The 14,191-nt window shown below is 43.2% G+C and overlaps 2 protein-coding genes across 14 annotated transcripts in view; both read right to left on the bottom strand.

The window, feature by feature from the left end:
* Nucleotides 1-1,597: 1,597 nt before the first annotated feature.
* On the bottom strand, nucleotides 1,598-10,890 carry mmp21 (matrix metallopeptidase 21). The gene is made up of 7 exons (XM_017484133.3): nucleotides 10,591-10,890; nucleotides 8,810-9,515; nucleotides 7,200-7,339; nucleotides 6,085-6,226; nucleotides 3,393-3,650; nucleotides 3,131-3,303; nucleotides 1,598-3,055 (listed from the first exon to the last, which is right to left on the bottom strand). Exons 1-7 carry the CDS (start codon nucleotides 10,735-10,737, stop codon nucleotides 2,747-2,749), a joined length of 1,875 nt encoding a protein of 624 aa, XP_017339622.1. The 5' UTR covers nucleotides 10,738-10,890; the 3' UTR covers nucleotides 1,598-2,746.
* A 268-nt stretch (nucleotides 10,891-11,158) lies between these two features.
* uros (uroporphyrinogen III synthase) overlaps nucleotides 11,159-14,191 on the bottom strand; it is a 13,541-nt gene continuing 10,508 nt past the window's right edge. For 10 of the 13 annotated variants that reach the window (XM_053685073.1, XM_053685074.1, XM_053685075.1 and 7 more), the window contains one exon: nucleotides 11,159-11,814. In XM_053685073.1, the coding sequence (XP_053541048.1) occupies nucleotides 11,467-11,814 (348 nt within the window). In that variant the 3' untranslated portion in view covers nucleotides 11,159-11,466. Of the gene's footprint in view, nucleotides 11,815-12,912 lie in introns of those variants that run through there. The other 3 variants (XM_053685084.1, XM_017484135.3, XM_053685083.1) reach the window with 2 other exon arrangements.

Raw genomic sequence — 14,191 nt, 5'->3', positions numbered from 1 at the left:
CTGTCCTTTAGTATTATGGAAATTCTATCAATATGATGGAATATCTACAGAAAAAACAAACAAACAAACAAACAAACAAACAAACAAGACTTTTGGAGATGTTCAAAAGTCCAGGAAAACAATTCCAAGAAAAAAAAAAATTACTCATCCTGAACTAGTCTTTTGAACACTCTATCGATGTCCGCTTTAATAGGAACGTCCGTACACCGGCACATTCATGCAGTTATCTAATCGGCCAATCGTGTGGCAGCAGCACGACGTATGACGCTCATGATCACCTCAGTTTCCTGTTCTTGACCGACAGGAGTGGAGCTTGATGTGTTCTTCTGCTGTTGTAGCTCACCCCCCCCCACCACGGTTATAAAGAGCGATTATATGCCTTACTTTAGACTTCCATTCTGCCCCTTTCCCTCTGATCTCCCTCATCGACGAGGCGTTTCCGCCCACAGAACTGTCGCTCGTCCAGTGTTTTTTGTTTTCTGCACCTTCCTGTGTGAAGCTCGTATCCGAGCTGGATCTGTGGGTGGAAACGCCTCGTCATTCATACACTACGGACACTTTAGACACGCCAATCAGCCTACCATGCATGTGTTTGGACTTGGGGAGGAAACCGGAGTACCCGGAGGAAACCCCCGCAGCACGGGGAGAACATGCGAACTCCACACACACAGGGCCACGGTGGGACTCGAACCCCCGACCCTGGAGGTGTGAGGCGAACGCGCTAGGCCACCGTGTAGCAAATAAAAACAAACAATTCGGTGATTAACAAAAATAATTAGATACCAAATTGGCTAAATTGATTCCCCTCACGGAGATAAGAAACGATGGCTGAGAAGATGAAGCATCACTGAAGCTGATATTTCTACCACTAAATTATCACTGTGCTATCCACAACACACATCTAATCATATGTTACTATCAAAACGATCGATATATGCCGTCCTATCACGCCCCTTCGCTCCCACTCATCCGATACGCTGCGATACTGCGTGACGTAAACCTAAAAACTGTGTTCAAGGTGGCGTGAAGGAACTGGCACGTGATGAGCAGTGAGGCAGGGAAACTGTCGCATGTGAAAGCACTTCACTTCAGCGAGCACTGAGCACTCAGACACACGGCTCATTTCTGACGAGCACGCTCACTGGCGGTGCTCTGTGTGCTCGTCTAACAACGCGACTGTTGCCTTTGCACTGGTCAGTGATGTGTGTGTGTGTGTGTGTGTGAGAGAGAGAGAGAAAGAGAGAGAGAGAAGAATAGGAGAAGGTCATTCACCAGCGGGAGTTTAATCTGCTCCGGCCAGCAGAGTGAATGAACAGAACAAAGACTTGAATTGCACACACACTGACTGCGTGATCTATACGCCTGCAGCTTCGCTTCACTTTAATAGCTTTAATAGGCTAGAAAACACACACACACACACACACACACACACACGCACACACACACACACACACACACAGTGAATATGAACTGCATCAAAAAGAGCACGACTATGTTCACACAGCTTATTACTGAGACATCTGGACATCACACACACACACACACACACACACACACACACACACGCGTGCACGCTATCATGCAGAAAAACCAATACCACTTGAACTTTATTTAAACTCTCTTGTACTCTCTCTACAGATATGAATCCAAGAGATGTCATTTTATTGTTCTCGTACAAAAAATAAACAATTATTAAATTAAAAAAAAACAACAGTTCAATTCACACAAACAGGAAGTAAACACTGTTTTTTTTTTGGTCCACTGATAAATAGGATTATAAATAAGGAAACGGTGCATAAAATGAAACGTTGCTCTAGACCTCTACAGCTCTCCGCGCCTGCGTTTTTACACGTTTATATTCTGTAAAACCGTATGGACTTTGCGAACGTGTCAGAACACGTCTAAATCGCGTCGTGAGGGTCCGACTCGGGTTTGCGTTACGGATTCGTACAAAAACACTCGCGTCACAACGTGCCTACGAACGTTGCGTTGGTTATTGGCAGCGTGAGTTATTATGAATCATTTTCTCTTGATTTGCTGATAATAGGGTTCCAAGATGGCTGCCGTTCTGGTTCCAAGATGGCTGCGGAAGATCAAAGCTGCTTTCGCATAAAATGCGTAAATGGAAATGAAAACCGCTGACCGCTCTCGCTACGTCCGGTTCTCGCTAAGACTGCCTTGTAAACGATATTCTGTAATGCCATTTGAATACTCTGAATACACGGACTGTTCCTTTTTACGTATTCGTGGAACAAACGGCATGTAATCAACCGAGGGTCCTGACCGGATCCCTTTTATGATGGTTAGGGTCCAGTACATGAAACCAGACATTTAACAGAAAAGAAAATGGAGGCTGTAATTCCCAAAACAGTTAATGCAATATTTTTTGTTAAACCCTTTGAATTGAAAGTCTACACTTCGATCACATATACAGAGGCAATATTGCGAAAACGCTCGCTGTCCAAATACTTATGGACCTGACTGTACCTCCTTTTTAAATCTTGTCTTATGGATGTCTGGAGTCATCTGTAGTGCTTTCGTGTTTACATAAACGTCTAAAATGCTGCAGGAAATGTATGTTGTGCACAGATCTACCCGTGCACAGCAGCGCTGCTTAGACAAAAATACTACGTTGTTTGTTTTAGTTGTGTGTGATAGTCTTCGTATATGACCGGTGAATCGCGAGAGCTTCTAAACCGCAGTCTCTGACTGGTGGACGGTGCTCGTTCTTGCGCTGACCCCTCCGTCACCGGCGGCTCGTTTTCAGAGCTCCGGCGTGTACGTCGCAGATGTCGAACCACTGCTGCTGCACGTCTCGACTCGGCAGCAGGCTGTTGTAAGGCAGCGAGCGTTTCGTCTTGCGCTCCCTCCTTCCCGCCACCCTCCAGTAGGAGGCGCCCTTTAGCAGGAAGAGGGCGTTGTGGGTGTACGAGAAATATGCGGCGTCCAGGTTGCTCGTAGGATGGTCGCCCGGGGTCAGGGCAGGAAACAACTCGGTCATTTTCCTAGGAGATTTAGCGGCTAGCCTGTTAGCTTTGACGTCGAACATGTAAACCTGAGGGGAAATTCACGATTAAAATGTGACTGCATTGGACACGTATTTCTCAGGATTATACTTTCCAGCTCTTACCATGGAACCTCTAAAGAAGTAGATGTGAGCGTCTCTCCTGTCGTAGTAGGCCGTGTCGATGGGGCTCGGTACGCCGGGGAACCCCTCGGAGATGAGACGGGGGTAACGCTGGCCGTCTGCGTCTTCAGTGAAGGCCTGATCGTTCTCGCTGTCGTATCTCCAATACTGAGCTCCTACAGCGCACACGACACGTCCGATCAACCTGATCATGAAACACGAACGATCGTACTTTAACCGGTTCACGTCCGGCGTTCGAGTTTACCTTTGAAGAAATACACTGCGTCCGTGTCGCGGCTCCAGACGTGCACGTAGGCGTCCACGCCGGACGACGGGAGTCCGTGCCAGCCGACCTGCACCGACACCGGATCTCCGTAACGAGTTCTGTTGCTGCGGTTCTCGTAGAGCCAGTACCGACCGTCGCGCATGAAGTAGGTGTTGAAGCGCACGACCACTTCGCCGTACGCCGTTCTCTCCTTTCTGATCCAGTCAAACACGGTGCTGAACCGACCCCCGCACCCTCCTGAACGTGAAGGAACAGAACGAAACGGAAAGGCTGAGCGCAGACATGAGGCCTGAACCTCAAATACAATCTAATCCAAGAACCAGATGCTTTGATCCAAACTGAGCTGAGCAGGTTACAGGCCTTGCTGAAAGAAATTGTCTATATGATACATGAAGTACAGCAATGACCACTGTTACACTGTTAATATATTTATTACTTTAGATAACGTATGTATACACTGCATTCGAAAGTATTCACACCCCACATTTTGTTATATATATATATATCTTCTATATATCTACATAAATATGATCTAAAACATCATCAGATTTTCACACGGGTCCTACAAGTAAACAAAGAGGACCCAGTTAAAGAAATCAGACAGAAATATTATACTTGGTCATTTATTTAATGAGGAAAATGATCCAATATTCCATATCTGTGAGTGAGTGGGAAAAGTATGTGCACCTCTAGGATTATCAGTTTAATTTGAAGGTGAGATTAGAGTCAGGTGTTTTTAATGGTTGGGATGACGATGAGGTGTGAGTGAGGGAGCGTCCTGTTTTATTTAAAGAACAGGGATCTATCAGAGTCTGATCTTCACAACACGTGTTTGTGGAAGTGCATCATGGCACGAACAAAGGAGATTTCTGAGGACCTCGGATAAAGAGTTGTTGAAGCTCATCAGGCTGGAAAAGGTCACAGAACCATCTCTTAAGAGTTTGGACTCCACCCATCCACAGCCAGACAGATTGTGTAGAAATGGAGGAAATTTAACACCATCGTTCCCTGCACAGGAGCGGAGACAAACAAAGATCTCTCCAAGAACAGGACATGTAATAGTCCACGAGATCACAAAGGAACCCAGGGGAACTTCCAAGCAACTAAAGGTCTCTCTCACATTGGCTAATGTTCATATTCATGAGTCCACCATCAGGAGAAAACAATGGTGTTGCAAGGAGAACACCGCTGCTCTCCAAAAAGAACATTGCTGCACATCTGCAGTTCGTTAAAGATCACATGGACGAGCCAGAATGCTGTTGGAGTAATGTTTTGTGGTTAGATGAGACCAAAATAGTATTTTTGGTTTAAATGAGAAGCGTTATGTTTGGAGAAAGAAAAACACTGCATTCCAGTGTAAGAACCTTCTCCCATCGGTGAAACATGGTGGTGGTAGTATGGTGGTTTGGGCCTGGTTTGCTGCATCTGGGCCACGACAACTCGCCATTAATTCTGAATTATTCCAGAGAATTCAAAAGGATATCTGTCCGTGAGCCGAATCTCAAGAGTAATCACAAAGAGCAAGACAACGACCCTAAACACACAAGTCGCTCTACTAAAGACCGTTCGACCGCAATCCAGAATTCAACAGCACTTAACTGTGTAACTACAATTAAGAGCCCTTAATCTATATTAGTTTCACCGCAGTCCGATCGATAATTAAACTGTTCATCGATACGCAAATCCAACGCTGAAGTGTAAACATAAACACAGAAAGACGTCACTGAATAAAGTCGTACCCGTACTGTTGTTTCCCGTTACTCGCTGATTTTGACTCTACAGGAAATGACAGACTTTATTTACAAGTCATTACGGCACTTTTTATAGCCGAGTTTTACTTTCAGGACCGAAATGATCAGCAACATGAGGGCCAGTCAGCGGTAATGAACCTCCCAAAACACATCCCATTATAACGCTGATGGATGTGACAGCAGCTGCTCTGCTGGGACTCGCTTGGGCAGAACGTGATGTCTCACGCTTGCCTTTTCTGCAGCAAAGCGATCATTATCCTTAATGAATTGTCATCTAGAGAGATTTATAATAGCAATCTGTGAGCCACTTTAGAGTTGATATATGTATATATATATATAAAACAATATAATATATAAAACAATACGTACATTAATTATACCGCTTGTAAACTGATGAATCTGATAACATGCTTATTAGAGCTTTTATATTCCGAATCGAATTACAATGGGACTGGTATCATTTGGAGAAATATCGCCGGCTAAAAATAGTTAGCTTTGGGTTTTTAGTATCATATTGTTTATTAAAACAGTTCGAACGGATCTGCACTTGTCGTCTTGTAAACTGATAACTAGCCGAGTCTGTGATGTTGTATAGCTGCAGTGCATTCTGGGAAGTCCTTTGAGTCCAGCATTTGCACCGACGTCGCTACTGATTCTACGCTGGATTTCTCGGTAACAACATCCCCCTGTGACTCACACCCGCTAACCGATAACTAAAATACAGCGCTAGGTTTCCATTAATCACATGTAAATACTAATAAACTGGAAAAAAAAAAAAAAAGATGTTCATGATGTGTATGAGCAATATAGATACTAAGCTTTGCTGGGTTTGTCCTCCAGTTCTGGAAATTTGTGCTCTGTCGCACACACACACACACCTACTCCAGGTCACACTCCAGTACTCAGTCAATTGTACTTACCGTAGAGGTTCTGAATGGCCTTCCTGTCGAGCCAGTCCAGCTCAAAGCCGTCATCCTGGGGCCGATAGCTGGGCTGCATGATGGATCCTGAGCGGTAAATGTGAGGAAGGCCCAGCACGTGGCCGATTTCATGCACAGCAACCTGAAAAATATCCGATCAGCAAATATTCCATATAAACCCTGCAGATACAGTATTAGAGATCTTTGTTCCATTGGTGAAGGACTCTTTTTTTCTTTGTTCACACCCGTGTCTCATTTCTTAATGTTTGTTAAACACAGTAACATCTAGAAACTGACACGAATTCAGTGAGGTGCAATGTGATTCAGTAGAGTGCCAAATTTAATAACGATTAAAAATCACCACACCTCCTTCACTGGGACTTAACATGGGAAACATGTTACACATAGGCCACGCTTCCTATATTACTGGGACTTTTTGATGAATAGACCACACCTCCTACATTACTGGGACTGATTGGTGAATAGACCACACCTCCTACATTAGGAATGATTGGAAAATAAGCCACAGCCTTTTCATAGGTGCTGAATGGCACATAGGCCATGCTTCCTTCCTTGGGGCGGAATTGCATATAGGCCACAACTCCTACATTTTATATTACTGGCAATAGGCAACACATTTTTCATGGGGGTTGAATGGTACATAGGTCATGCCTCCTACATTGGAAACGATTGGCAAATTGGCGACACCCTTGTCATATCGGCTAAATGGCACATAGGCCATGACTACTACGTTGGGAATGACTAGCAAATAGGCCACGCCTCCTTCACTGGGGCTGAATAGGACATAGGCCAAACCTCCTACATTACTGGGACTGACTGGTGAATAGGCCACGTCTCCTTCACTGGGGATGAATAGCACATAGGCCACACCTCCTTTAATGGGGCTGAATGGAACCTAGGCCAAACCTCCTACATTACTGGGACTGACTGGTGAATAGGCCACACCTCCTTCGCTTCCTCCTCTGACTATAACAGCACATATCGTTTGCTGGGAATGAATTAAGGGCACATAAGCCATGCCTTCTTCGGTGGGGTTGAATGGAACATAGGCCACGCCTCCTTCACTGGGGCTAAATTTAGATTTACAGTCTTACCTTAAGCAGGCTGATCCCACTTCCCGTGTTGGGGGCTGTGAAATGCTCGTCATCGTCAAAATGGATGTCACCGAGGAACCAGGCGTGAGCAAACTCCCTTCCGGCACCGTCGAACCTCTGAGAGCACCCGAAGTGTCGACCTTAGTGGGAGAGAACAAAGCTGTGATCTACTGTACATCCTCCTCCTCTGACTATCTGATGATATGATTACAAGTGTATGAAGTAAGCTGTTATTCCAGCATGGCAGACTCGACAGCTGCTAGAGCACAGGAGAATAACGCTCGCCGCGTGCGGCCTGACACTAATCTATAGTCGGGGTATTCTCAGATAACAATGCAGGTATTCAGCGCATTCCTGTTTAATCATATTTCAGTAACGAGCTCCCGTCTTGAACAAAGGGAAGATAATTAGTGAAATGACATCAGGGTGGAACAAAACCCTGTAGAGACCTTCGACACACTCATCTGACTATATATTGAGCTTTACGGAATTACACTGCATTTATGGACTGGGGAAAAAAACAACGACTAACACAAACTCAACAATGAATGAATGCGTTCATGCGCGAGGAGAAAACATTCTTTACAAGTCAAAATAAACGAAGCATTAGCAAATTCCCTCAAATAACAGCGGCGTCATTTCGCTGTAATATTTATCCGAGTTTGGAGTAATACTAGAATTATGCCAACGTTTGCTAGTAAACACCAGTATATTAATAGACTTCTATGCGTTAGGGTTGTATAATACGTAAAATTATTTACTATGAGCGAATATGAAAGTACATTTCAAGCACTTGTGACCCAAAGTACAAAATATTAGTCTCACACATTAATAATGCGTCTGCTTTTACTGTCGATTCGAGGAATATTTCACCCAACCATGCAAATGTTGCTAATAATTAATAACCGCTGCGAGACACCGGCTTGAATTATGCAAATGAGGCCATGCTAATAGTCCCTGCTGCTTCATTAATAGCCTCGTTAGGATGCTAATTCGCCCCTCATCTTCTGTTCGGGGTCAGAATGACCCATTTTAATTCGGTCGAAATGATTTCTCCAACATGAGTCTTTTTGCATTCTGTAGTGAGCGTGAACAACGCGTCTTCATATGTATGTTGATTTAAATACCGAGATGATTTGCAGCTCATTTTGATCCTGAGAGTAATCAGACTAGATGAAACTTACGGACTGACGTCCAAGGCTCGGTTTTCATCGGTATTGTTTCAGATAAAAATTTTGTAAAGGGTCCAGGTGGTACATAAAATTCTTTACATATAAGTGACTGAATGGTGACAACAGTTGGCTTTTAATGGTTTAACCATTCACTTTCAACACTTCTCGAATCGTCTTTAAACACTGTTTTTGTTGCTGAAGTTTTTGTTTATTTCTCCAAGGACTGAGTTCGGTTTGCTTAAATACGTGAACCCTGGTCTGCCAGCTGGTGACCCCTATGATAAAATAATTCTTACTTGCACTAAAAATCCATTTTGGTGTATATATTTAGCATTGATGTTTTGTCAGAAATGTCAGAAATAGACATGTGTGCTACTATAAAATGTAAAAGAGGCAGCCTGGGTTAAGACATGAGACCGTAATGAAGCAGAGTAACACCTGTGCCGAAGCCCAGTCTGATGTCGATCACGTCCGGTGGTGAACGCAGATCCTCGACGAACTGCAGAGGCGAGACTTCGCTCCACATCCTAAAGGCCAGCCTGAAGATGTAGCGCTGCTCGTCTACCGAGAGCTGGCTGCTGTAGCCTTCGCCGATCAGCCGCCATGTCAGGACGCTCTTAGCGAATGCAGCGTGGCCCCACGATGCACCAGTGCTTCTTTTCCTCCTACCGATGCTTTTACGCATCAGTGTCTGTAGGTGGCGCTGTTTTTCTGTCTCGGCCTTGTCAGAGGTGCCGTTCTGAACTACGTCGACGTCTGTGCCGTTACTCTGTGGAGTCGCTGTGGTGTTGAAAAGCTCAGAGGATTCATTTCGGTTCGCTGCGGCGGTGCTGGTCTCAATCTGGTCCTCTTCCCTGTCAGGGACGCCACATCTTGGTTTGTTCATGGCCACTTTGGTGGCGTCATCGAACACGCCTGTAACGGGTAAACCAGACATGCGCTGGAACTCCAGCAGAGCTCTGACAAAGTCGGGTGACTCTCGGGGATGATCGGTGTCTCCTGAGCGGGACGAGGAAGTCCCTTCCTGAACGAGAGACACCGTGTCCTTGGAGAAGATGTCAGCATCAGGTGGAGTGTCAGCGTCAGGGCTTTGGGTGCTTTCCCAATTCACTGGCTTCATGAAACCGTACTTGAACAGAAAGTGCTAAAGATGGAATGGAAGAACAGACAACTCAATCTGTCAGTAACCTTAAAAAAAAAAAAACTAATTTCCCTAAAGAAAATGACGTAAAGGCAACACAGAATGAATCATAAAAAATTAAGCACATAGACTTCACAAAGGAAAAAACAAACAAACATCTGTAGTGTGCAGCTTCAGGCCTGCAAACCAACAATGCATAATAGGGAAGAAGCCCCAGGCTGGACAGAGGAGGCTTCAAGCTGGACAGAAACAGCTCCAGACTAGACAGAAAGAGGCCCAGACAGGACAAAGGCAACCTCAGACTGGTCAGTAGAAGGACAGTCTTGATGAAGAAGCCCCAGGATGGACAGAGGAGACCACTGGCTGGATGGAAGCACCTCACAGGCTGGACAGAGAAACCAAGAAAAGCCCTAGGCTGGATGGAAGAAGCCTCAGGATGGACAGAAGAAGCCCCAGGATGGACAGAGGAAACCACTGGCTGGATGGAAGCACCTCACAGGCTGGACAGAGAAACCAGGAAAAGCCCTAGGCTGGATGGAAGAAGCCTCAGGATGGACAGAGGTAGCTTCAGGCTGGAAATACTGTAAGAAGCACCTGGCTGGACAGATAAGTCCCCATACTTGATGGAGTTAACTCTTCTCTGGACAAATTAAACTTCCGGCTGGACAGAAGAAGCCCCAGGTTGGGACGCCCCAGAACTTCAATACAGGCCTACATAATCTAAGGTGCAGATGTGTGCTCCAGATAATACCGTTCGAGCCAAAATTACGACTCTTATAAGATGGCCAGCGAATTCACAAATAAGTTGTGGCAAGACACTTCTCACTTCACGACACTGTAGTGATGTTCACCAGTATGTTCTGGCTGCATGAGCGATGCCAATCAGACAAAACTTTTCACCTATGAAATAATACGATGCCTTAAAAGTAGGTGGGATTTTTTAAACACTGACCAAACTTTACTTTTAAGCGTTAAGTAGGAAGGTGTACTACACAACAGTCAACGTGTAGCTCAAGTCAGCCTTCATGGACTGTTCCAGAAGAACAGTGTACAGGTGCGGTGTGTTGGTCTTTCTCACCTGAGCAGTGCCGGTGTCAGTGATGAGCTCGGCCAGGTGAGAGGAGGACATTTCTAAATCCGAGTGATCCCGACTGTGGAACGGTTTCTCCGGTACAGCCGAGCCCATGACCGCCATGAAGAGAAAAACACTCAGCCGTGATGACATGACGAATTTTACTAGGAATTTAAAGTGTTAAACGAACTAATAACGTCGTGTTGCTTGAATTAAAATAAACTACAGAAACCCGAGGCGAGTTTTAGTCGTTAATATCAGACATGATGTTGAGTCAGTGAACACTGGACAGTAGAGGAGCCGTATATATAGGCAGCCGGTGTCACGCGCGTCCTCTTTGAAGTTCGTTTGAAAGAAATTCAAACAGTAACGGTCATAACCGCTCAGCCTGACGGTGTGGTGTGAAAACGGTCTTTTTTTTTTTTTTTTTTTTTAAATATATATATAGTTTAAACATACTCCTGTTCAAATAAACCTTGATATGATCTATATAACGACCCGTACTGTAGCCCTCCAATCAGAACATGAATATAAACAACACCTTAATCTTTATTTTCGTTCTATTTTTTTATTATTTTTTTGGTTGGTTGGTTTTAATCTTTACAGCACGCGCACGAGCGCCACGCGCCTCACACCTACACGTGAGCGCACCTGCGCGTGCACGTGCCACTCTCCACCGCCTGTTTTTTTTTTTTATTATTATATTGAAAAGGCAAATCCAGCTGCATTGACTCAAAGCTAACAGCACGTTTTTATTTTTATTTTATGACTTTATTTCTGTTTCCTGTCAGGTGAGTACACAGGGTTTTTTTTTTCTTCTTCAAGTTCTCCTACTGTGGAAGGCAGGTGCGTGAAGGTCGCGTGCAAAAATGGCGACCATTTTTATTTAGATATCATTTCTAAATGATATCTAAATAAAAACAGGGTGGTTAGCGCGTTCGCCTCACACCTCCAGGGTCGTGGAGTCGATTCCCACCGTGGTCCTGTGTGTGTGGAGTTTGCGTGTTCTCCCCGTGCTGCGGGGGTTTCCTCCGGGTACTCCGGTTTCCTCCCCCAGTCCAAACACATGCACGGTAGGCTGACTGGCGTGTCTAAAGTGTCCGTAGTGTATGAATGTGTGTGTGTGTGTGTGTATGTGATTGTGCCCTGTGATGGATAGGCACCCTGTCCAGGGTGTACCCCGCCTTGTGCCCCATGCTCCCTGGGATAGACTCCAGGTTCCCCGTGACCCTGAAAAGGAGTAGAAGATGGATGGATCTAAATAAAAACAGTTTATAAACGACAGTCATGTTTTTCATGTTTAAATGTAAAATTTCCCACTAATATACACAATGTTTGCTCAAAATGAAAATGAACGACACGTGCATTTGGTCCTGCATACCAGTAATGATATTTTATTTACATAATATTCACGTGAAAGCTGGGAAATAAAGCACAAAGTGCACGAATATGCCACACACACACACACACACACACACACACACACACACACACACACACATATATATATATATATATATATATATATATATATATATATATATATATATATATATATAATATTACTACTGAGCATGTGATGTCAAATCGTTAGAAATAAAATGATAAATATTAGAAACGTATTTCTAATGAAACGAACCGTCTGTATCTTTAGAAATCACTCCCCCTATTACAAACTCATATAGATATGTTTATGCATATATGCACAATATGCATGTATAAACATGCATACATGTGCAAATCTTTATGGCAGCTAGGCTAATATCAGTAATATACTGTATCTGTCTGGCTAGCTGACTGCTAGTGAACTACACAAGTGGGATTTGAATTTTCAGTCTTGATTTCCATTTTTATATCCATAGTGTTAACATTTAACCTCTGAAAGTACCTGTACAATCAGGGTTGTATTAATCACCCTTTGTTGATTATTTGTGCAAATCGGAGGTTTACATTAACGCACTCTTTTTAATACGTTATTGTTTCGATCGTACGTTATTGTTCTACATAAACGGGATAAAACGTTTATATGATGAAGTATTCTGTAAGGACCCTTTTATGAGCATTTGTAGAAGGAGTCTCCAGTGTCAGCGCTTCCTAACAGCCAGGAATTAAACATTTTCCACTATGGGAAATTATGAACAGATAAAACCTCATAATGAATCAATCATGCTGTGGTATAGGAGGAACGAAAGACTTCAGGATCAACACCACCCCATTGTTGATGATTTTCCCTGTAGCAGCGCTCCCTGTTGTGTTTTATTCCTTCCTCGACATACTGCATGTCCAGTCATTCTCACAGCTTTGTCTAAGCGAGAAAAACAACCGGTGTGAAAGTATAAACTGTCCTTTATTTGCATTTTCATCTCAGACAGAACACTTAACACTCATATTCACACCGATGTGCTGTACGTTATACATTCACGATCATTTGCTGTAACCAAGTGAATCATTTCAGTGCCTCGAATACTCGAGTAGCGATGATAATCATATCAATAACAGAGCAATGAAATACAGAAAACGTTCATTCGGTTGTAAGAAAAAAAAAAAATGCACGGAGGGATCACAGGGTATCGACTGTAATAAAATTAGAAGAAACATTCGGTAAAGTGTGCGCTGAAATGTCTGACTCAAAACAATTTCCGGCTCTTTTTATGATCTTAAATTGTAAATCTGTATTTAGTGCACACTGTAAAAAAAAATATATATATATATATATATATCATAAATATAGTCAAATTAAAAGATTTTTATAGTCAACTATTAAAAGATTACAACAAACCAAATATGAGAATATTAAACCTATTTCTAGACATATTTGACTATTTTTCATCTTTAAAACGCTCTTGTTTTATCGGTAGTTCCATTTGCTAATTTTAAGCATTCATTTCTAGAAAGAAGATAAATTATCCGCCAACAGAATGAGAACGTTTCAAGCTTAAAAACAGTCAATAAAATATGTCTAGGATTAGGTTTAATAATCTTATATTTGGTTTATTGCAATCTTTTAATAGGAAATAGCCAATCAGTTGGACTAGATGAACGATATCTTCACTTGTTAAGATCTCCGCAGTGTGATTTTGAAAATCAAGATGGAAATATGGCAAAACTTCACGAATAATCCGACGGTGTGAGTTCAGTATAACTTACAACCGATTAGCGGGACGTGTTTACTGGATTTTGGCTAAATTGTGCGATCTTCTTGGCTGTAAAGTGGAAAAATTGCTCAGTCGCTATTTCTGTGCCTCATCTATGCCTTAACACACTAATAATTCTGTCCTAAACCACATTCCACTGCATTAAACAGAATAATACCACCTTACACTACGATTTCTATATTAATATTATACAGGGTGTCTCAAAGGTCTCCATGCGAAGGGGGAAATTAACACATTAAAGCAAAATGTCTTCCGAAATGATTCATACATAGTATATATTACATAAGTATCCTTTTAGAGAGGCTTTAAGAACGCCTTTGACAAGAGAACATATTGGAATCATTCTCATGGCCGGATCGGGAAGCGATGGACTTCACACGAGACACCGTCACCAAACTTATTGACAAATTCACAAAGACTGGAAGTGTCGCGGACCGACCGAGAAGAAGTGA

This window comes from Ictalurus punctatus, chromosome 13 (genome assembly GCF_001660625.3).
Source record: "Ictalurus punctatus breed USDA103 chromosome 13, Coco_2.0, whole genome shotgun sequence".
Lineage (NCBI taxonomy): Eukaryota > Metazoa > Chordata > Actinopteri > Siluriformes > Ictaluridae > Ictalurus > Ictalurus punctatus.
This window is presented reverse-complemented; position numbering and strand designations above follow the sequence as displayed.

Excerpts from the sequence above, each read along its gene's own strand:
- mmp21 (XM_017484133.3), bottom strand. The coding sequence starts at position 10,737 with ATGTCATCACGGCTGAGTGTTTTTCTCTTCATGGCGGTCATGGGCTCG. Across the intron at positions 6,227-7,199 it reads GTGGGATCAGCCTGCTTAAG|GTTGCTGTGCATGAAATCGG; the intron begins GTAAGACTGTAA and ends GATATTTTTCAG. Across the intron at positions 3,304-3,392 it reads CGCAGTGTATTTCTTCAAAG|GAGCTCAGTATTGGAGATAC; the intron begins GTAAACTCGAAC and ends TGTGCGCTGTAG.